At 36.5% G+C, this 24671-nt stretch overlaps 2 protein-coding genes across 2 annotated transcripts; both read right to left on the minus strand.

Moving 5' to 3' along the window:
* Positions 1–7632: 7632 nt before the first annotated feature.
* On the minus strand, positions 7633–12452 carry LOC129276249 (uncharacterized). The gene is made up of 3 exons (XM_064109668.1): positions 12366–12452; positions 8847–10147; positions 7633–8239 (listed from the first exon to the last, which is right to left on the minus strand). The coding sequence occupies exon 2, from the start codon at positions 10132–10134 to the stop codon at positions 9499–9501; it is 636 nt and encodes a 211-aa protein (XP_063965738.1). The 5' UTR covers positions 10135–10147; positions 12366–12452; the 3' UTR covers positions 7633–8239; positions 8847–9498.
* Positions 12453–15502: 3050 nt separating this feature from the next.
* LOC129276247 (cytochrome P450 2J4-like) lies at positions 15503–23825 on the minus strand. The gene is made up of 7 exons (XM_054912652.2): positions 23346–23825; positions 22487–22683; positions 20599–20855; positions 19630–19866; positions 18184–18417; positions 17720–17948; positions 15503–16604 (listed from the first exon to the last, which is right to left on the minus strand). Exons 1-7 carry the CDS (start codon positions 23501–23503, stop codon positions 16423–16425), a joined length of 1494 nt encoding a protein of 497 aa, XP_054768627.2. The 5' UTR covers positions 23504–23825; the 3' UTR covers positions 15503–16422.
* Between the last annotated feature and the right edge of the window lie 846 nt (positions 23826–24671).

Consider the following 24671-nt stretch of genomic DNA (forward strand, 5'->3'; position numbering starts at 1 on the left):
AATTGATTAGCTGTTTACCTGGATACGAAGCTATTCGTGAATCATTTAGTAAACCGAGACTGTACTGGTTGATTCTTACAATGCCATGTTTCTTGCTTGTATTTCATGTAATTTGATTAAAATCTATCATATTACAGAAATAATCTTTATGAGAAGGGTATTCATGCAGATTGAGGAATATGATAATAATAATGATAATAATGATAATGAATAATAACAATAATAATAAACAAAATAATAATGATGATAATAATGATTATAATAATGATGATAATACTAATAATAGTAATAATAATACAAATTATAATAATAACAATAATGATAATAATGATTTACATTATTTTTATAGCGCTTATCACAAAACATGTCTCTAAGCCAGCGCACACATGACATGTATGACTTTCGTATACTGCAAAAACGCCGATGTTAATTCATGTCGTTCACACCAGAGAAGCGTTGAAACAACACCGGTTAAGAATCAAACAGATATTGGTTTAACACTTATTGGTGTTGCCTAAATGCCAAATTGGTGTTAGCCTAACGCCAAACCGGTGCATAGATACCAGACTGGTGTCAAATTATCACCGGCGTTTTCGCAGTGTGTTATGACAATGATGAACAAAGAAAGCATGATAATGGCATGTGAAGAAAGTAAGCCAGAAATAAAGGAAAGGTGAGTTAAAAAAGATAGAATAAAGATAAAACAAAATGGAAAATCATGTTATCCCATGACTGAGACTGAATTAACACAAAAAAGGAGAAGTCACATAGGTGGACATGTTGAAGAAATGAACAAGGAAGTTTAGATTTGGTGAATAATATGCTATGAATGCTATGGCGTTGATTGTAGATGCATGGATTCTTTACCAAATTGGGTTTCGCGATAATTAATGTATCTTCCCGTTTCATTTGTAATAATGCGAATAAATTTATGCTAATAAGCTGAGGCTTAATAGCTCTCGGATTTTCTACGGTGCCCAGAATTCTTAAAGCTTTATTTCTGATTTGTATATGTTGGAAATTGGGGGGGGGGGGGAATAAACCAACATGATGATGAAATAAGTCACATATCCGGAAATAAAATCAATGGTTGGGCATTCCATCGGGCCTTCAAAATGTTATTTGAAATAAAACACCAAATAAAACATCTTTTCTTCTGAAGGAAAGTGCTAGTAATACCATTAAAAATCATTGATGATCATAATATACACCACACTGGCATCAATATGTAACTCACCCGTAGGGCTAGGCATGGGTCAATCCGAAAACATGGAAAAGCCGCCTTTGTATGCGGCGGCAAAGGTGTCCCTCAGTATCCAAAACTGCGCAACGACATGATAATTTCAACTATTCAAGTTCAAAATGGATAATAACTACCAGATAATGACACGAAATCACACAGCAGAGGGTTCGCTTCCTCTAACATGTCTAAGCAGGCCTGTAAATATATCTACGTTAGCTGTCCTTTTCAATTCAACAGTGCAACCGAATCCAACAGATACGAAATATGGATTCGTATTATACAGACATGACAAAATCTCTTCTAGGCTTACATTACATGTGAGTATACAGTTTCGGGTTTCTACACAATACAGACAGAAAACCAACAAGAAAGGCAGAAAAAAGCAACAATACAGGCAAGATCTCAAGCAGAATGGTATCATATTATATGAGTGCTTCCTCCTCTGGCTCAGCATGCATGAAGCCGGGGTAGCGAAAGGATGGCATAGAGGGAACTAACCCCCCATAGGCCTGTAATATTGGTACGTATCGACTGATGAGACTCACAAATGTCGATATTGAATAAATCAACCATTCGGAGATGAAAACTATATACTAGTAATCAATGGATTTCCGCCAGGCCCGTGGAATCGACCACAGAAAAAGATCTAGATAGGCCTACATGTGAAAGATAGAAAGAATGAAAAAATAAGAGGGTCGTGAAGGAATGAGACTGAACGAAGAGAGAAAAAGAAAGAGAGAGAGAGGGAGGGGTGGAGAGAGAGAGAGAGAGAGAAAGCTTGGTAGAATGCTTACCAGGGAGTGGAGACAGTACAAGAATTTATGCGACTATGCTAGTATCTGATGACCGGGGTATATCGGATCTCACTTCTTCTTTCGGTTCTATTGTGATAACCAACTCACCCACTATTATGATACAATAAAAGGCCTATATTATTAATTTTCATCGCCGAGGTCATGACCTAAAAATATTGCTGGTCAGTCAATATCATAAACTGTAACTGGTTCTTAAGGAGTAAGGAGGATGTTATAAAGATTTAGTGCACTCCTTGTAAGCGACCACTGGATTGGTCAAATAATAAAAATTACCGACCAAAATAAAAATCAACCAACAAACTTTGGAACCAATTGTTCTTTTTATTTTGTCTTTTTTTGTCGAAAAACATTCCAAACCAATCAACAATATGCCATTAAAATAATTTAGTTTTGATAGGTCTGGAGTCTGTTTCATTTGTGTAACTATAAGAGTTTAGATATCATCCAATAACTAATGATTATATCCTCGTTTGTTTCCAGTTACCCTTCCAGTGAAACTGGGCCTAATATTACAAGACACCCTTCATTATAAATCTTTAGGGTCAACTTGTTTCTGTTGACAAGGTTGATTTGCCGAAATAAAGAATATAGATTTATTTTTCCCGGATGTGTATTTCGTTGGTTTTGATACTGTTCCATAATCCGTGACTTGCAGGAGAGAGGGTAGCATTACGGGGGGGGGGGGGGCGACCTCCACTGTGAGTATGATGATCTTTCAAGAATTGAAAAAGGAGAAAAGTAAAAATAAAGAGATGAAGATGAAAGAATAAAGAGTATCAGAACGAGAGGTATGGGTCATGTAAATATATACCCCTGCTTAATGGAGAAGATTTTAAATGACATCACCATGATTGATGTCATCTTACCCTATTAAATTACTCTGGCGCCGCCCCTAAGGTAGACTTTGCTCCAATGAGGTCAATCGCACTGTATGGTCATCTTATAGCTTTGTGAGTTATAGACCTGTCTTGATACATATACATTCTGATAAGACAACTGAAAATATATTATAAAAATTTGAAGAAATTACGACGCTTCAATATATTTAGAGTCAGTATTGTTCCTATAGTGGTATGACTTTTGCAATATGTATAGTTGAAAAATATGTTATCATTCTATTTGGAAAATATATATACATCTTAAAACTACAATATAAAATCGACACAGTACGGGTTAAAGAATCAGAAAATGCTTGAAAAGTTATGATGCTTGTTGGCTTGGCTTTTACTGAACTTTTCGTGAGAAGTGCCCACTTCTGCTTTTGCTTCTTTTAAATACCCCCACCCCAACCAAAAGAAAGTTTCTTAGAAATCTTGGACATAAATAAATTCCGTTTTAGGCCCATTCACTTTTTTTCTAGGTCTATATACCTCCAGTTATTGTCGACAATCTTCTTCATGCATGTATATTCAAATAGCTACAGCACTGTCTATGACTTTTTCACAATCATGACAATGGAACCATAATATCTCCCCTTCAGGGGCGTCGATCCATTTTTCAGATTGGGGGGGCAAAATCATGAATCAACTTACCAAAGGCGCTCGATCACACAAAACAAACAAACTCACCCACACACACACCCTTATATGCCTATATATATATATACACACACACACACACACACACACACCCTCACACACACCCACACACATATATATATATATACAAATATGTATATGACTCATGAGATAGAGACACATATCTCACCAACAAATTAATGCGAGCGCGAAGCGCGAGCTGAAATTTTTTGTATACTGATCTGATAACAGGAAAAAGGTGCCTGTTTAGGACTGTTTGTCATGAGGATACATATCTCACTACACAGATAATGCGAGTGCCGAGAGCCGGAGGTGAAATTTCTTTATATTCTGACCTGTAAGCTTGATATTCTATGCATTTTTGGTACCAATGATTAAGATGGGTATCTAAAAAACAATAGATGCGAGCGCGAAGCGCGAGCTGAAAATTTTGATATTTTGATCAGAAAAAAATTGAGTTTAATGGACGTTTTTAATTAAGAACAAGATATATATCCAACAAAAGATTATTGCATATCGAACCGCGAGTTATTTTGAGGCTTAGAACTGAAAACGGGACATTCTATTCACCTATTAATCATGAAAAGTATGGGTTTTTGCTACAGAAATGATGCGAGCGCGAAGTGCGAGCTGAAAATTTTTATATTCCAATCTGAAAAGCGGACATTTTGAGCATGATTTTAAATAAAGAACGAGTTGTGTATTTCGATCTCACTTGCTGATTTCTGTGTAACATTACAATCTTATTTTATTTTTTACACATGCGGAATTATTGGGGGGGCAAAACGATATGTTTGCCCCCCAATATTTTCATTGGTGGGACGATCGCCCCCCTGCCCCCCCAGGATCGACGCCTCTGCTCCCCTTATATGTTCTTGTTCCATTTCTCCTCTCCACTACAGGTCATTAGGCATTTAACGATCATTATCCATACTCCCAATTCCATGATGATGATGGTGATGATGGGTATTAACAATGTACACAATAATAGGTCGTGATCTCGTATCAACAAATGATTATGACTAGTTTATTTGACTGTAATTAATCATTTTTCAGTCGCCGGTAACTATTTACTATGTACATTTAAGGATATAACGATGGATTTAGTAGATAGATAGATAGATAGACGTAAATAGACAAGTATAGATAGATAAATGATTTCATATTTCACTCTTTTCCTTTTCCTTTCTTTCTGTTTTTCAATTTTCTTCTTGATTGTGGAAGTTTGGAGAGGAGGCGGCGGCGGTGGGGGGGGGGTTGTCCCAAACGCCTCATCTTTATGTAAGAAATAGATATAGATAGATAAATATATGGATCGACAGATATAGATAAATAGATAGATAGATAGAAAAGGAGTGAGAGAGAGGTCGGGGAGAGAGAGAGAAGGGGGGAGTGAGAGAGAGGTCGTGGAGGGAGAGAAGGGGGTTTCTGATGGAGTTTATCAACAGTGCCGGTCATGGGCAGTTACACAAAACTTGACAACCATCACAAATTTGAACTTGCTGTTGCCTAGTTTGCCCCAGTGTTTCTTTCACTCTTGCTTCCTCTGACATTTCGAAAGGAACTAAGACACATCCCTGGGGAACACCAACTTAAACCATAGAAAACATCAGACATGGGAAATTATGAATAAAGTGAATCGTTGATAAAATATGCCTTAACAATTGCTTCCAGATGCAATCTAAAACTAAATTGTTAAATCAAAGATTGACTGTGTATACATTATTTTTCAAAATGTGAGATAAAAACCCTTTGTCTGGTGAAATCAACTTTAATGACGCCAAAGCCAACAATTATAGCCTTAACTTTAGCATTTTCATGGGTTTGATTTAACATTTTCAGAATTTGCATGGTCACACCTTTATAGACACCTTTAAATTGCGATTTTAAATTTCAGTTTTAGATTTTAAATAATCATTTTCCTCTCTTTATACTGTACTAAATAAGCATTACTTTCTCATCTTAACATGGTTTATCTCGACATATAAAAGTTGAATTTTTATCGGAAAATTAATAGTTTCTTTTCCGATTCCTTTGAATTTATCAAATTCTGGAAAGTACGCCAATAGTAATATGTATTGTGAATTTAACATCATGGAGCAAAAAAAAAACCAAGCATATAACCCCCAAACAACACAACCCAACCCCGCAAAGCCCCAATTAACTAGTCTATAACAAAAACACAATTAGGTTTATAAAAGAAAACAAGTCTCTTATGGAAACTCACTTGCAATGTTCTTTAATTTCAAGGGATATCTTGTTAGAGGACACAGTGTCAATGACTTAAAACAATTTTTATGGGATAAATAATGACTATATTCCGTTTGAAAAGAAATTACTTAATTGTTGATAGAAACTGCTTATTAAGTGCCCCTCTGATTAATTATCCATTTAAATTTGAAAATACTGATTTTATATTAGCTTTGACTAATGCTCTATACTAGTACTACATGGAATGGCGTAGGAATGGTAAAAAGACATAAACGCTAAATAGAAAACTGCAAGAATATAACAACAACAACAACAACAATAATAATAACAATAATAATGATAATAATAACAGTAATAATAATAACAATATCAATGGTGTTATCTTATGAAGCGCACACACCGTCCGAAGCCGCTCTTTACGCTATAGCCCATCAACAGTTCGTTTTTTTATACACACAAAAAGTCCATAAAAGGGAATACAGGAACCTTTTACTATTTTTTAAAGCCAATGTATACATCATATCAATACAAACGGTTTTTGATATTGTAGACATATAGACAGACAGGATCCCGTGAAAACAAAATGTCGAACCTACTTCTTGAAATAGCATACATTGTAAGTAAAAATACTCACCGCTAAATAGAAACGAATTCCGACCAGTGAACAGAGACCTGTATGGTCCCAAAATAGAATGAACTCCCAGCTTTAGGTGTAATTCAATAGAAAAAAGTGCAAAAATCTCCAATTGTACACGCATCAGAGACGTCAAATTGTTATGCTAATTTTGAATAGCAAAAGGGAATGTTATTGACAATAGAGGCTTGGTATTGACAAGGTTTTGAATATCGAGCATGATCACATCCGATCTTTCCCGAGAGTGCAAGTAACACGGAAATAGTATGAGGGAGAGGAAAGAGAGAAAGAAGAAAAGGAAGTGAAAGAGGGAGAAATAAAGAAAGATCGACAGAAAGAGAGAGGAGGGAGGGAGAGACAAAAAGGGTAGAACTTGAGGGAGAGGAGAGGAGAAAGAGGGGGGAGACGGAAGCAGGGGCTGCGGAAACGGGGGAGGGGGGCTGGGTGGGCTTCAGCCCCCACTTTTTTTTCCAAAAACCGTAGAAATAACCATCTGATTGTGATTTTTTTTTGCATTTTCACCCCCCCCCCTACTTTCAAAACCATTCCGCAGCCCCTTATAGGAAGGAGGGAAGTATAAGTCGATACTATTATCATTAATTGTGAAAGAAGATTATGACCATAATTACGAATCTAATATGTTGAGTTTATAATAAGGTTAACATGATGGATTGGGCAGGGGTGGTGTTAAGGGGGGGGGGGGGTCAGGGAAGACCCCCTTCTTTTATAAAAAAAAATGAAGAACAAACACCGGGAAAAAAGAGAGAGAGAAAAGGGAGAAAAAAGTTAAGAGTATAAAAGGCGAGGTATTGACTGCGTAACTCGATAATACCTCTATTGAGAATTCGATTAAGAAGAGAATCACATCACCCCTGCCCAATCCACTAAACAGAAAGGAAAAAACATCCTGGTGCCGCCTTGGGCTATACGAACAGCCAATGAATATCGAGATTTATTTATCATTATTATTTTTTAATTTAGATCGTTCTTTGGGCCTAATGCTTCAGTGTTTGATAGGGCAAACCAGAGGGGAGAGGGGGTTGAAATTTTTATTATTAATTGAAAATTGAAAATTCAGTTTATAATTACATGATAAACGCTTACTATACTTTTTCACTACGCAACTTTTTTTCTTTACTTTTCTATAAAGAAATGCCGAAAGAAAAAAAAATCATTCAATCAGAAATAAAATTAAAATAAATTATGCTTTTATTGAAATAAAACTAATGCTGGTAATCAAGACAGTACAGTGGATACTTAAAACCAAATCTATAGTACTTTATCAGTAAATGGACGCCACTGATATTAGCGGCTCTATAATTTCTGAAAAAAATAAAAACTCATTTGCAAACATATTGCATAACACATAAGGAAACAGTAAAGATAAAAGATACACATCTATTATATAATACAAATTGTTTCTATTGTTTCTTGATTTTAATTTCACAGCAAGGAACACTTTTGTTGCATTTTTAAAGTGTTATATTGTAATCGTACCTTCGCTTTTTTTTATTTTAAGTACGTGTACCTTATATTTCCACCTATTGTCGATCGCTTCATAGTGTGATATAAAAGGGAAAACCAGAGGGGATGTGGGAGGGGGGGGGGTTAAGTTTTGATAAATAAATTAAAATTGAAAACTAAAATTTATTTCTCTACAGAAATACTCTCACATGCACACAACAACAAACACGTCAATCTACGCAATCCGATGATCATACGTAGTACTTTACACCGATGTTGGATTTATGGTGTAAGTAAAATAAACCCATTAGTCGAACTTCATTGTTATTGTAACCTTTAAAGGACAAGTCCACCCCAACAAAAACTTGATTAGAATAAATAGAGAAAAATTCAACAAGCATAACACTGAAAATTTCATCAAAATCGGATGTAAAATAAGAAAGTTATGACATTTTAAAGTTTCGCTTCATTTCACAAAAGAGTTATATGCACATCCCGGTCGGTATGCAAATGAGGGAACTGATGACATCACTCACTCACTTTTTCTTTTGTATTTTATTATATGAATTATGAAATATTTAGATTTTTTAGTCATTGTCATGTGAAATGAAGTTTCATTCCTCCCTGAATACGTGGAATTTCATTATTTTAACATTTTGTGGTTCAGGCAAGGAGGTCCTAATCGTCAAATTCGTAAAAATTGTAATATTGTATAATTCAAACAATAAAAAACAAAAGAAATAGTGAGTGAGTGACATCATCGACTCTCTAATTTGGATGTAACTGGCTCGTTCATATAACTATTTTGTTAAAAATAAGTGAAACTTTGAAATGTCAGAACTTTCTTATTTTACATCCGATTTTGATGAAATTTTCAGCATTGTGCTTGTCTGATTTTTCTCTATTGATTCAAATCAACATTTTGTTGGAGTGGACTTGACCTTTAAGGATATTATGATAAAATTACAGGGTGTAATTTTAACATCCGTGTGGGAGGTTCTTCGTTAACATCGACTGGTGTAATTATCAACACCCTTGTGTTGTCGCTGCAATTTACACCCTGAATAAAAAAAAAATGGGTATGGGTAGCCGAATAGTCGGGTGTACAACACCAATATCATCAGTCTGCTGCAGTGTCAAATCAACACCGGAATGTGCCATGTGACCACTTTTCATCATCATCACATTATAGTTTATGCATCTGCTTTTGTCACTGATAATTCCTTTGATTTGTTGTTGTTGTTTTGTAATAGTATTTATGAAATTCATTAATGACACGCGTATAATGTTGATATAGATATTCTCTGTTAATACAGATCTGAAAAGTGTTTCATTATTTTTTTTTTCGTCTGGCAACTTTCATTGATTTTGATTGGCTGAGAAGCACAGTTCCTATAAAAACTGATAATACCACGGAGATATAATGTCTAATATTAATAATACTTCTTCAAGATAAAACGTAGTTTGTCGGATAAAACATCAAACTCTCATGAAATGCTTCACTTTCACAAAACATTTCCCAGAGGTCTCTAAAATAATGTTTTTCGAAAATGATGCAGTAACCTGGGCAGGATCAGAGAATGCTTCACTTCCTCAAGGTGTACGATCACCATGATCACCATCAACAGCTTTTAAGAAGTCGCGAACGCTCTCAGTCCTCTTTTTCTTCGACCAGTCTCTCATCTTCTTAGAATCCACCGTTTCATTCAATGTTTGTACCGGAAATACGACCTGGATTGCAAGTGAGATCCCGGCGACGAGGAGTATCCCTCCCGCACAGCCCAAGGCTGCGATGTTGGGCAGACTCCACGTCGCGAACCCCGTCGTGAACGCAACGCATTGATCCTTGGCCTGCGATACGACCACGGAATCTGAGTTGCACTCGTCGTCATCATCATCCCGGTCGAGGCGGACGACGTCCACACAAGCAAAGTATGACGTGTACGGCTGGATACCGGTAAATGTCTTCGAGGTTTCGTTCACAAACATGCAACCTGAACCGACATTGAAGTTGAGACTATACTGAAGTCTGATATAAGATCGCAGTAAGTCTGTTTGGTTTTCGTTGTCGAGTTCAATGATGAGCCAGTTGAATGAAACACTCGTCGTTGTGATGTTATCCACGGTAAGATTAGTGATACGGAGGGCGGACGATGAGGGCACTAGACTTAGTAGAACTGGGAGCCCGAGAAGCAGGGAGACAGAAGTCGGAGCCAAATAGTTTTCCATCACGATGAAAAGTCTATTCAGAAAGAAAACAAGAGAAAGAAGAAGAAAAATTATGATATTAAAAGTATTTCACGTGAGTTAGGAATAGTCATTATATTAAAAAAATCAATTGAAAATTTATGTTTATTTCAAACAGAAATATAATCGTAGGATAGATACATATAACGAATTTAAATAAATAGATATTAATTTCTCTTCATAAGTTAACACAATAAATGTAAAAGCATCTGTGAAGATGTCGGTATTTAATTTCATCAGGCCATGAATTGAACAATGGCATTTATTACCTTTTTTGTTATGTTATATAATGATTCAATTTATATTCTTTCTCATCTGTTGCACCAATTATTGTTAAACACCCATCTACCATAATTCAGTGCCATTAAATAATGAATACATGAGTCAGTGTTTGAAAATGCCAAACATGCATGTTAGACTTAATAAATCAGGCATAAAATTCCATAACTAGGCATTTACAGTAACGATCATCAACTGCGTATAATATGGCAATAATTTTGAGGGGCTGATTTTTATTTTACATGGTGCAATTGAAAATTGGTGCACTTGAAAATTGGCGACCGAGCAAAGCGAACCGAATATCCAACAGTTTAAAAATTAATAATTATTTAGTAATTCTGGCCTGTGAACCCCCCCCATACAATTACCCAAACATAATATAACATTCGTTAAGTGTTGTTTAGCAACCCCTGCAACCTTCTTGATCCCCTTTTTTATATTTTGTATTGTTGAATGTTTAGTTATGTACATGTATTTTCTTCCTTGTTTTGTATTTGAAAAAGTTGCAGAAACAATAAAAGAAATGAAATGAAATGTGATTTTAATTCATATAATGCTGTTCTTATTGAATCGAATAACATACGTTATGGGGTTTTGTAATTTCATGTCAGATTCACACTTTGAACCCTTCAACAATGTAAGTGTATGTTTTCACAGTGTGTTCACAAAATGGACTATATGAAGATGTGATTCCCATTGGTAAAAATGCTCAAATTAAACAGTGTGAAGATATTTTCACATTGTGGACACATCGACAGAGTTAATGTTCATAGTGTTTTCACATGGTCGACTGTGTGATTCACACTGTTAAAATGCTCAAATTTGACCATGTGAATATGAGATCCGTGGTGTTCCACACTGTGAATACAATGTGGGACACTGTTATTTTCAGTAGGGATATACCATAACATGACATTGTAAGGTAATAGCATTACATGACATAATATAACACAATAAAATACAATGCAACCCGACGCAGTACACTATCATAGAATATATTATAATATGCTCCATATTATTATTATTATTAATAATATGGAGCTTTTACATACAGTGTAAAAATGAAGTGCTAATTTAGCATTTTCAGTGCTTGTATAGTGACTGCACTACGAGTGCTGATCTTCTACTTTAAATTTGAACTAGAAAATCAGCACTCGTAGTGCAGTCAATATACAAGCACTGTAAGTGCTAAATTAGCACTTCATTTTTTACAGTATAGCGATTAGCTTCATACAATACAATTTCTAAGCGCTTTACAACTTAAATTGAAGTTGAATAAAACAAGATAAACACAGTAAAAGTAATTAGAAACAAAGTATATGATATTTGATTTATGTTATTGTATGGTATAACATAATTAACACAGCATAGTGTAACATATAATAAATCAAATGTCATAACACAAAATATCATGACATAACAAACATAGCCTAAGTAGCATGATTTATCATAACATATCACAACAAAATAAAACATGACATTACATAACATAACAATGATAACATAACAAAACATAACATAATCTTCCTTTACATATCCGTCAGTCCACCTCCTTCATATCCTTCATATCCCTCCTGAAAACACATCACTTAATATTCTAATTTATTAAGTATTAATTGTAATTATTACCTTTTCTTGACTTAATATTTCTTATCATACGAAGTGTACATGTTCTTTTAGTTTTTAGCGCCTCTAAATATCCATTATTATTATAATTATTGATTAATTAATTAATTTGTATCATGATTTTGTGTTAATTCTTATTTAAAGCGCTTAGAAACACTCTTTAAAACAGAATAAAAATGCAACATATTATTATTATCATTTTTATAATAACTTAACATAATATAAATCAGATATTATTACACAAAGAAACATGAAATAACGTAATGTAACACAACATCACATAACTTTAATGAGATTGAAGCACTCACCTGACACTATGTTTTCCTTTATCTCTTGCTTATCAGCATGATAATGCAGTCAAACTCTCATTTGCTTTGATAGAGTTGAAACCTTCAAACATACTTCAAAAAGTTATGTTTCCGGTAAAATTGAATCCCAACGAATTCATGCAGTCTCAAAGATTATTCCTCAAACTTCAATAAAAAATCTCGGTTAGATCTGGTTATAGCATCGCACATTTCTAGCACGGACCTGGTATAAAAACACGGATAACGTTTCAGTTCCGCGTGATCAGAACAAACATACCACCAGTATAGCACTGCCTATACCAGTCGAAACGCTCAAAATATCCGATCGCAGACATCGAAAAACATGTATATCTATTAACATTCATATTCATATAATATTACAGCCACTGAGCGATCAATCGAGTCAAAGCCAGGGAAAGGCGGAGGTTGAATATAATTCTTCCATGGTTCAAGGACCATCAACAATAGTCTCTTCTGGTGTCTTGGTAACTAGTACGTGATTGGGTGTTGAATTAGAATTATGATCCTGGTTTTGTTTGCATCTTTTTTTTTCAAAGCGCCCAACGCAGAAAGCAGTAGGCCTAAAGCGATGTGAGAGGGGGGGGGGGGGGGGGAGGGGGTGAGGTAGGGGGGGGGGGGAGAAAGAAGCGAAATGGGCACCCTTATGTTTTGCAAATATAAAGTGTAACGAAACTTTATCTTTTTGCTGGGGTGTAGAAAATATGCACAATCGTATTGCTATTTCTAATTTTGCACACTGATTCTCATTGAGTTTTTTGTTCTATACGGTTGTAAACATCTCAAGTAATAATATCCCACAAAACCTCCAACCCCGAAAACCACCTCATCCCCCAGCCCGGGGGGGGGGGGGGGGGCTTCCATTGACGAGTGGATACCAGGCGCGACCAAAGAAACGCGTAAAAAGGATCTCTTTTTCAAGATTGGGCACCTTACGTACGTAACGTAATAAGGGTGTCAATGGAAGAGGCCCGAAGAGGTCAATGGAAGTCGCCCCCCTGGGTCTCCCAGATATATACAAGATTAAAAAGGTGTTGATGTTGCAATGAACTCCCCTCTAAGATCCGTATATATACGACTCATTTTAAATGGATGACATCGTTCGTTAAGAAACCCAGGCACATCTGATCACAATCCGTCTCCAAGCTTACCATTTTTGAGCATCATAAATCGAGTTACTTCGGTAGATTTGATATCGATATCACTGGTAGGACTGCATCCTCGATGACAAATGATTGTGTGTGTGGACAATATTTACTTAAGGTAAACATAATTACTCCGAGCTGTAAAGATGAGTTGATGAGTAACAGCGTGGTTATGAACATGGTGAAGAAGGGCAGTTACATAGTGTGCGTATATAACGTGCGTATTTTGGGGTTTGCGTGGGTGTGTGGTGGTATGAGTTGTCTGTGTGTGTGTGTGTGTGTGTGTGGGTGTGTGTGCGCGTGAGGGTGTGTGTTAAACATCTATAAAATGAGAAGGTAAAACATTACAAACAGTGTCAAGGTATCTATTTTCTGATTCACATCAAGTAGCAGTCGATGTATGCGGGTGTGTGTGTGTGAGTGGGGTGAGGTGACAGCAGATAGTGCGTATATATACATGGGTGATGAGGGTGTGACGATACCCAAGGCAAGATAAAACATGATTTGACTTAAAATGAAGGGGAACAAAATACGTTTGAAAGCAATCAATATGATTTGTATCTGTTTATGTCGCATTATACGGTCGTATCCAAGTTCTGCCTCAAAACAATTTTTGAATTTATTGATTGTAAGATTTTATTTTTTTTGTTTCACGCCCTTCCAACAAAACAGGCATAACATGACAGGAAGAAAAAAAAATGCTTAGTAAGGCGGTAATCGAAGAGATCTATATAGCATCAGAGAAGGTGGTACCAGATACAAGAGTCTTCAGGTTCGAACCACGTTGGGTTCTAATTTTATTTTATTTATTTTTTGCCCTGAAAGTTTTGCCAACATTGTTTATCTATCTACAATGGTGACTAGGTAAAATAAATTATATTTTCGAGCGCGTGATGTTAAGATGGATGAGCTTCAAGGGGAAGGATTTATTCGATATGATGAGGGAAGGAAAAGAATGAAGGAGAAGCAAGTGTATATACATTCTTTAAAATGTTGAGCAACATATACTGTCCACACGACAATATTGGTTAAAACTTTATCCAATTCTGGGTAGTTTTAAACCAATAATGTGTGCTTTGGGTGAAAACTACACAGTATTGGTTGAAAACTACCCAGAGTTTGATATTTCTTTTTAACCAATTGTGTGAACAGTATGTTTCCCAACATCTTAAGAGTGTAGGCATGGAGCTATTGTGTAGGAGAGATAGAGAGGAAATACATACAAACGCACACCCACACACGCCGCGCACACACACATTCTCCCTCCCATACACGTATACATCCAAGTATACACCCATGCACTAACACACGTACCCCACCCACACACCCTTTAAATATGGGCGTATGCTTATTATCTGATTTTGCATTTGTATCTTGCAGACGTTAGCGACTGACTTCTTGCATGTTTGCAGTCTGTGCAAAAGAACCAATTGCCCCCCAATAAAAATGAACTCGCTGTGCTATGTGCTTGGAAAAGATGTATTAAAACAATGATAACTAACACACAACACGGTATTCAAGTACATCTTGTCTATCAAAATATTTCGTTAATGCGATTTACAATAATATCATGTTTAGGTATTTATCCACAAACCCTTCATGATGACCTATCCTATCATGCCTTTTATGATTTTAATCTGTTTGGTAAAATAACCCCGATTTTAGAGGTTTTTAATGATTGAAATAAATCAGTTTGAATATTGAAAAATAGAATTGCAAAGTTCATTTATTTTCATTAAATGATTTTTGGTACATGATAGGCTTTCCAAAATACAGAAAATACTTATTGAATATAAAATACAATCTAATATCATTAATATTCAACCCTAACCGCGATAAGGTATTTTTTATTCTTTTTCATCATATTTGTTGTAAAAAGTACACTTACATATTTCATTTGAGGAAATTCATTTGATGCAGATAAGATACAATATTGATTCGTATAAGTACAAGATAGAAAAATGAACACTTTTTAAATTGACATAACGTAAAAATGTAATTTATTCGAATTGATAGACAATGTAGATATCAACAAAATATATATGGGCTGAATGCAAGTTGCTTATTGTACGGATATATATATATCTATAAGATAATCAACACCAATAATCAGAACAGGATTAATACATATTATTAACTTCTACCAGCGGCCTCTGCACATAGTCGATTTGGATTTGGCGCTTTAAAAATGCTCTTTATTATTATTATTATTATTATATTAATTGTTAATAAAAATGTACGCCATGAAAGGAAATAGTGAAATAATAAATGAGTCAGTGAATTTAATCGATACAAATGAATGTGACAAAAATACAAAAAAAGATGAATAGAGTTCTTGCACCTATACAAGATTATCGACTGACATGATTTTTGTTATTCCATTCAACATCCATTATATAGTACAACATAAAAACAATGATAAAATATCCACCTTCATTATAATAATACAGAACAAATGATCAAAGAATTTTAACGCAGGAAGTCAAAAGAAGCCATTAATTTGTCAAAGCATCTCCCTTCATTACTACATAAAAGAATATGCCCATGAAAAAATACATGGTATACCTTGAAATCCACTACACGCTTCTACATTAAAAAAAAAAGAGTACAAATACATATCTAAAAAATAAGTGCACAGCAGTGAGACACAACGAGGACGAAATTGTTTTATTTTTTTAGATATTGGCATGAATTAAATACTCCGATGGCATCATGATATGGTTGCTGAAAGATTTAAATGCGAGATCCTGGCCTCCTATTGTTCAAATTTTACAACTGGTCATGACGTAAAGTAAAAGTTATAATGAGTATAATTATATTTCAAGAGTAATATCATTAAAATCACTAAAATAACCATATCAACAGATAAGTATGTTTTTTTCATTAGGACATCTTCAAGGCCTTTTTACTGCACTTGTCACATAGGGTAACGGGCTCCTTGCAATTCCAAGCACAGTATCAAAAGAAAGGGCAGGTGAGCTGTCAGGTTTCTTGAAGGTGAATCGTTGCAGGAGACTGGTAAAAGCCAAGAATGTCTCCATTCTGGCTAGCTGCTCTCCGAGACACACACGACGACCTATAGGGGTTGATTTGGAAATTTTGAAAAAATAAATAAAATAAAATACGAGACAGCTCAGCAATAGCTTTCAATGTGAAAATGGAGAATCATGAGAGGGTGGTCAAGATGGATGAGAATGATTTATATAATTGTACCTAGGATAAACTGTTGAAGGGGCATACATCATCATGTACATAACTCTGTAAGATGGTTCCCAGCCTTCATTCAAACCTGTCCAACACACCCCCCTCCCCAGAAATTGACCTGAAAATATTTCCAACCGATAAAAGATGATTGTTATTATGGCTTTTTTTTATTTACCAGAGTCCATTAAATATCCACCGCCCCAACAATATTTTTTTGATACATTATTGTGTTGATTTAATATATACTATAAGCTTTGACACACGTCTCTTTACTGCTGAGAAACAAGGCGTTAAAATTGAGGGATATACTTGATATATTTCTCGATCGATCTGGAAATTAGGTCTACGAGCAATGAAACTAGGATAAAATAACCGCCCTTTAACACCGTAAACAAAAAAAAATCTTAATTTGAATGATGATTTCAGTGAAAGATAAGGCTAGTGACGAATTTTTAGCACGTTTGAAAGCAAACTAGAACATGATTAGAATCACGAACGCTAATCACAATCACGAATTCTAATTCTACCCCGGAGGTGAATTTCAGTGTAAGTTTTACTCAAATTACGGTACGAATTTTGCGTGTGAAAGGCTTGACCTCCAAAAAATCTTTTGGGGGCGGAGCTTACGTGACCTTTTAAGCACTTCCGTAGATCATACAATTGTCATTTACTCATCGTAGTTTGTTTTTGCGATGCAGTGCTTTGATTGACAAGTCACCAAGGACAAATGCCGTCTTCGCTCGGGAATTCGAATTCAAATCACAGTTTTCGAGCGAGCGTGTGAAAGGTCTGATGATTCTAAAGACATTACAACGATGATTCAAGATTCACGCGTGAAAAGGCCCCAAGTCTGTTTAACTTTTTTTTTATTTCAGACCCTCTTTTGATTGGTCTACTTATCCTTCTATCTAAGGTCTAATGGGCGTAGGGAATTCGAATCCAACAAAGATCTGACCGAAGTCATTAGGAAGACTTCTCCTGTCTTACCAGTGCTAAAGAAGATTAGTTCATCTCTCCTTATGAGCTCTCCATCTTCAGTCAAAAATCTTTCAGGTTGAAAGCTACCGGGTTCTTTCCAAAGTTCCTCGCTGTTCAGAACTTCAAAGATGTTAGACACAACGATGGCGCCCTTCGGTATGGTATAGCCTCCTATAATTGTATCCGCAGCAGCTACATGAGGCACACCTAGTGGCGCCACCACAGCAAGTCGTTGGACCTTCCAAATAAAATTGGGAAAGTATTTCATCCACAGCATTTACATAATTATGAGGGTTTTTTTTATTTTGGACTTAATTTACCCTCTTTTTATTGATCCCTTACCCCTCCTCAACAACAACAACAACAACCCAAATCGATGATGACAGCATATTTAGAAATATAAAAGATTCCATTTAGGTTCTACAGTCTCATCCCTTTACTCGATCTGGAAATAAACACTACAAAAGATCTACCTCTGATAAAACAGCCATTGTGTAGGGAAGATCTTTCATATCATCGAGTCTTGGGGTTCGTTGTCTGCCAACCACGTGATCCAGTTCATCTTGAACACGTGACTGGACCTTTGGATATGCCATCATGAATAAAATGCACCACCTCAGAGTAGTACTCGTTGTGTCAGACCCGGCGATGAAGAGATCATCGATGCAGCTGACTAAATTGAGTTTGCTGAATGACGAAATTGTATCCTGAAAAATAAGTTAAGGAACTTCTTAATGATCGATCGAACAGAAACAATTTTATTATATTGTCACCACAATTAGAACAGGGAGTTGTGGGGAGACAACTCCCTGATTAGAACCATATTTTCATTCCCATATATATGCACAGACACCGAAACCGCCCCACACACTCACCCATGTCAGAATCAACTGCCAAACGAATTAATTGATTATATTAAACCGTATCAAAATATCCCACCCTGTTTTTAATCGGGTTTGTATTTGGAAAAGACAAACGTAAAGATGTTCGCTGTTTGCATGTACTGCGATCTTAATACCTAGTCCCAACTGCCAAGACTTGCACCACGATTCAAACAGCGTACTTAATAGTGGAGTAATCGTAGTGATCTTATCAGATCGTATCAGATCATATTAGACCAGGAGCCCGTAGCAGAAAGAGTTGCGATCAAACGCAACTAAACAAATCTTGCGTAACTGGATTTTCAGCCAATGAAGCACCCGTATTCGGGACTTGCGCTTGATATTTAGACTTGAGTTTAAACGCAACTCTTTCTGCAACAGGCCCCAGTTGTGACAATCGAATTGATCGTAGAAAAAAAATGAATGGTTCAAATATTTCCGCGATCAGTTACGAAAGGCAAATCGTTGCTTTTGTATACGATCGCGCGACAGTGGGAACGAGTCCGAGGTATTAATGATTCGGGGCCTATGAGAAATGCGAGAGGCATTCAATGGGCAAAAGTGGTGTTCTTAAAAGCCACCGCACACCGTACGACTGTTCGCGATCCGATTTTGGAACAAATTGCATTTTGCTCATTTTCTGAAAATGTGAATGGAACATATTATTTTATTTGAGGTTAAAATTAATTGAAGGAATATTAATATAACCAATTTGAAAGATTGCAAGCCTTTATTTTGAAGTAAAGGCCAAATTAGTTTCAAATCGTATACAATCGTACGACTGCTATGACGTCATTACGACTAGATATTAAATTCGCTTTTTTCTAAGAAGGATGATAGCATAGTCACAGATTTGAACATAGATATTCGTACGGTGATTTAGAACTTTACACAGTAAGATATTCCAAGTCTCAATCTTAGCATCAAATTCTACTACATTTTATTCTGAAATCGGGTCGCAGACCAATCGTAAGGTGTGCGGTCGGCTTGAGATGTAAAGAAAAACAAAATCAACGCAATATCTGCAGAAATACCCACCTTGGTACTCTCCAATTTATTAAGATACTGGTCGATGAAATCCCTTGGAGTTGCTCGGTCCCAACTCTTTTCATGAGAATCGATTTGAGAATCGACGAAGTCATTCAAAGCTCGGATATTGTCCGTCATTGTTTTAAAGATACCGAATGGTATCCGGGTCATACCCGGAATCGGAACAAACAAAGTCGATCCACCCCCTCCTGTCAATCTCACGTTCGTGTTTATCATATGCAAAAGCTACATGTAAAGAAACATGGGGGAAAGTGCTGTTAGTCCAGTCTCCGAACCCTTCTAACTACAGGTCAGGGCCCTGGGAACTTCTTTGAGTGGGGGTTTCACTCTAAAATGAAGGTCATTTGGGTTATATTAATCAATTATTCACACCTTCCAGAAATCCAGGGGGGGGGGGGGTGCTGCCTATGTATATACACGCAGCACCTCCAGGGAAAATCTTCCCAGGGCCATGCTACAGGTGTAGGATGGCGTTAGGGTGGATAGACCCCCCCCCCCCATCGACCCCATATCCTACCCACCTATCCACCCAACCACCTAGTAGGAAATTACGATATATCTGAATGTTTCATGTACATGAATATTCATGAGGCGTACTCTGAATAAATTAATCAACCATATCATATCGTCATTCCCACTGACCTCTCGCGTTGGGTGCACAAGTACTTACGAAACAATAATATTCGCTCCCCCGGGGTACTAATATTTCCTGCACCAAAGATATGTCACTCAATCTAGCTAAGTAAACAGAACGCAGAATCTTGTCCTAAAATGGGGGCCTTTTAGATTGCTGTACTATAATAAGAATCGACAAAATAAATACAGATTTAGTACCCAAAACACATATTTATCCGCTATTTTTTCAGACGAGGGGGCAGTATTTAGTTCAGATCATTTTGATTTTAAGGCCAATTAACTAAAGGGATGAATATTAAAGGAGATCTATTTTAAGCTCACTTTCTTGAACTCGAGGTCGTCATATTTGTACTGCGTTCCGAAGATAATAGTGCTGATGATGTTTGATATTGCTTGCATGAAGAGAGTATCAGGATCAAACTGAGCCCCTTTCTTTTCTTCGATGGCGGAATTCAGCTGAGACATCTCGGCTGAGACGGTATCTTCGTAGCTCTTCTTACCAACTCCTAGACTTCGAAATACAGAATGAATGAACTTGCGCTGCTCTTTCCAGTTTTCCCCTCGGGAAAAAGCAATACCTAAAGTGGATTTCAAACAGGAAGACTGATCACCATTGAAGAAGGGGGAAGTATGATGAGCACAGTTAAATAGTGTTTGTTGTTTTATAGTGGTGACGTTTTCACATGTTTTACCTGACTTCTAAGAAATATAGGCGCATAATCGTTCTTAAGCAACAAGTGCGCAGATAGTTGTATTATATTCCAAGGAAAAATGATTGATATTTCATAAAACAGAACCAGTGGTGTAAAAGAAGTAGATGATCCCGAACTTACGAGCTGAATCCCGAAAAGATTCAAGCACTGTATTTTTAAAATCATGAGCAATCTAATTTGACTAATATTTCAGTTGTCTTCACTTTCGATAACAATGTTACAAGAATTGTTAGATTATTAGTAATTAGATAAAAGTGAGAATAATTTAGGTTGTTCCAAGTTAATATTTTTTTATAATTGTCAATCGCTATCCTTGCTCGTAAAATCCATATTAAAAATTTATGGCAGTGACCACTCTTATTCCATCAGCTGATCAGCATGATGTTGGTTGTCGGTATGTCTTTAGAGCGAAGTGTCTGCTATTCTTGATTCCCCCTGAATCAGGGGCGGATCCAGGATTTTCCAAGGGGGGGGGGGCATATTTTCCGAAAGAAAATTTTGACAAGCCCCCCCCCCACCACAAATTAAGGATATTTCGTACCCGAAAAAATTTGACAACCCAAAAAAAAGGTCTTCTATTTCAAAAGAGGGGGCACACCTCGTTTTGAAAGGCATTTTTACATTACAAATTTTAATTTTGCTTCTCAAAAAAAAAAGGGGGGGGGGCACGTGCCCCCTGTGTCCCCCCCCCCCTGGATCCGCGCCTGCCCTGAATGAACAGAAGAATTAGGCATTCATCATATTTGGGGGATGAATGATTTTTTTTGTCGCCCGCTGTTAGAGACAGAAATGTTTGGGCGGCAAACAATGAGCTAAAATGAAGTCACATTCAGAAAAATAATGATCAAAGGTTATGTTTGTTTTTTTATATCTCAGGCTTATGATGCTTATGCATTTCTTTTTTGTAATAATACAAAACGTCTACAGTTTTCACAAGGGCGGAAATCTCACCGCAAAGGTAGGGGGACCAGGGGCTGGAAAATTTGACAAGCAAAAAAAAAAAAACAGAACAGAAAAAACCCCAAAAGGTTCTCACCCAAAATGTAAGGTCATTTCGTCCAAAATACATGTTTTATTTCGATTTTGAATGATGTATTTATCATAAAAGACCAAAAATAGTAGGGGGACATTTGATATTGTGTCCCCCCACTATTTTGGGTAGGGGGGACACGTCCCCCTGCCCCCCCCCCGGATTTCCGCCCATGGTTTTTCATTATCACTCGTATTGAATGTAGTATGTTTTGGAAAGGAAACAAATGAAAGGTAATCTTTAAACCTTGGGTCTACAGGGTCTGGGCCTAGTCGGTTGGCAAATAATTACTTCTCAAATGAAAAAGAAAATTGTGGGGAACACGGGAAGATTTTGGAGGGTCAAAATCTTTCAGGCGGGTGTAGAGAGTTAGTAATTACAGTAACTCTGATTATGCTCATATATAGGATCAATTGCGTCGAAATCGTGCATTTTTTAAAATAACAACTTCAATAAATTTCAATACCGCAATTTTTCAATCCATTTAGTTCTTCAATCAGCCGGCTCCTAGGTCGATCCTGAAGATCTGGATGACGGAAGGCTTCCATGATAATGGGGTAAGAGTTTAGGATGACGAAAGGCTTCGTACCAACGTAGAAGGACACGATCTCACCATACTTCTTAGACCATGATGAAAAGAGAGTTAAAGGATTTGAACTAGCCCTACGATAAAAAAAAACGTTATCGGGTCACAGCAAAAGAATAGAAATTGCCATGTAGTTCCATTGTCATTTTATCAAATGATACATCTTTGAAAAAACCGATTGTGACCTTTACCTACTGCAGATGGAGGAAAGAAAATGGAAACATTTTCAATAGGTGTATTAGAATGTATTGAAATGTCTCCCCCAATTAGCGCAGCTCATTTTTGCTCATAGCAAACACAAGGCGTAAAACGTTTTGGATTGATCAACCTGATTACACATTGGAGTGAAAAAAATTGCAAATTTATTGTTACTATCATGAAATAAACAACTCCTGGGGCCCGTTTCATAAAGGACGTGCAACCGTTGTAACTTTGCCATTATGCCAACTACCATGGTAACAGGGCTCAGCAGCCAATCATAATCAAGGTTTTCATGGTAGTTGCCATAATGGCAAAGTTACAACAGTTGTAAGTCTTTACGAAACGGGCCCATGAATCTTGAAATAATAGACAATAGTCAAAGGGGCCAGAACATTACTACCAAAACGTTACATTTAAATGCTTCGTAAAGAAGAGTATGCCATTTTCCTATAGGAAGTTTCGTTTAGAAATCATCAAAGACCCGTGTAATACAGGTTCACCATGATATACTTGTGACGTCTGTTTCAGAACTACGTACCTGAAAAGCCGCCATGCATCGCACAGGAGACGTATTCCAGTAGGACCGGGAGGCATGTTCCTTGGTCGTGATATCAGATGTTTAACGAACCAAACGATTAGAAGACAAATTAGTCCAGAACTCAACCAAGAGCCCAGTTCTAGGTCTGTAATCGTCATGATGGAGCCTAATCAATCAGTGGCGATTTTAGAATTTTCCCCCATATATCTCTTGGAGCTCGAAAGCAAACACTCAAAAGGAAAAGTTCATAATGAGGTAAATGTTAATATGAACAAATCGTTTATACGTGCATCAATGTGAGTACTTATCCTAGTACTTTTGAAAACGTTCCCAAAGTCCAAAGTGCTATCAATCATGTTGACGGTTTCATGATCATGATCATAAGCAGTATAACACATATGTTATTATCGAGCCAGACGGTCAAAGTCACAAGGTTAGAAAACAATTTCGTTCTCCGGCGTCATGGAATCTACGCAAAACCTGAATAAGGAAATGAGGAGAGACGAAAGAAAATGAAAAAGGAGGCGATGTTTGAGGGGAGGAAATAGAGAAATGAAAGATATTAAGAAGTTCTGAACAGCGAAAAGAAAGAAAATGAAATGAAACAACAAGGAAGATAGACAATGACAGAAAACAAGACACACACACACAGCCACTTCTTACTCTCACACACACTCCCACACACATATCATGAGCTTCATTATCATGGTTATCATCACCACAAAACCACCATCATCATTATCATCATCATAATCATTATCATCATCAGGCCTACCGAATTCGAAAGCCAACTCAGCCAACCCGATATAGGACTATAAACGTCTTTTACATTATCTTAATGAGTGCAATCATCTTAAATCACCACCAACACCCAACATCTTCATCAACATCACCTTCATCGTCGTCGTCATCATCATCATCATCATTATCAACATCATCATCGTCAACATAATCATCTTCATCGTCATAACTGTCGTCATCATCATCGTCGTCGTCATCATTTACATCATCATGATGATCTCTACCACCATCGCAGGGCATCTAACCTTATATCACAACCCCAAAACATGGTCACAAGAATGCACGTCCATGATTCCAGAAAGTATTCCTCCCCAAGTAAACAACAAGACAAGACCAATGCAACTAAACACACAATAGTGTCTTGAACGAAAATGTATTGTTTATCAACAGTGTATGCTACACATTAAACGACACTTTGAAGAACAGACTATATGAATAAAATTAATATATTGCAGATTATATTTCGGCTATATTCAGTGCTAAAACACAGTTACACCCTGCAGTTTCTCATTTCTGTGCTACATG

Source organism: Lytechinus pictus, chromosome 14 (assembly GCF_037042905.1).
Source record: "Lytechinus pictus isolate F3 Inbred chromosome 14, Lp3.0, whole genome shotgun sequence".
Lineage (NCBI taxonomy): Eukaryota > Metazoa > Echinodermata > Echinoidea > Temnopleuroida > Toxopneustidae > Lytechinus > Lytechinus pictus.

What these genes read in the sequence shown, in the direction of transcription:
- LOC129276249 (XM_064109668.1), bottom strand. Translation starts at nt 10,134, where the DNA reads ATGGAAAACTATTTGGCTCCGACTTCTGTCTCCCTGCTTCTCGGGCTC.
- LOC129276247 (XM_054912652.2), bottom strand. Translation starts at nt 23,503, where the DNA reads ATGACGATTACAGACCTAGAACTGGGCTCTTGGTTGAGTTCTGGACTA. An exon ending in ACGACCTCGAGTTCAAGAAA is followed by an intron (nt 19,867 to 20,598) that starts GTGAGCTTAAAA and finishes CTTTACATGTAG; the next exon opens with CTTTTGCATATGATAAACAC. An exon ending in CAATGGCTGTTTTATCAGAG is followed by an intron (nt 17,949 to 18,183) that starts GTAGATCTTTTG and finishes TTTATTTGGAAG; the next exon opens with GTCCAACGACTTGCTGTGGT.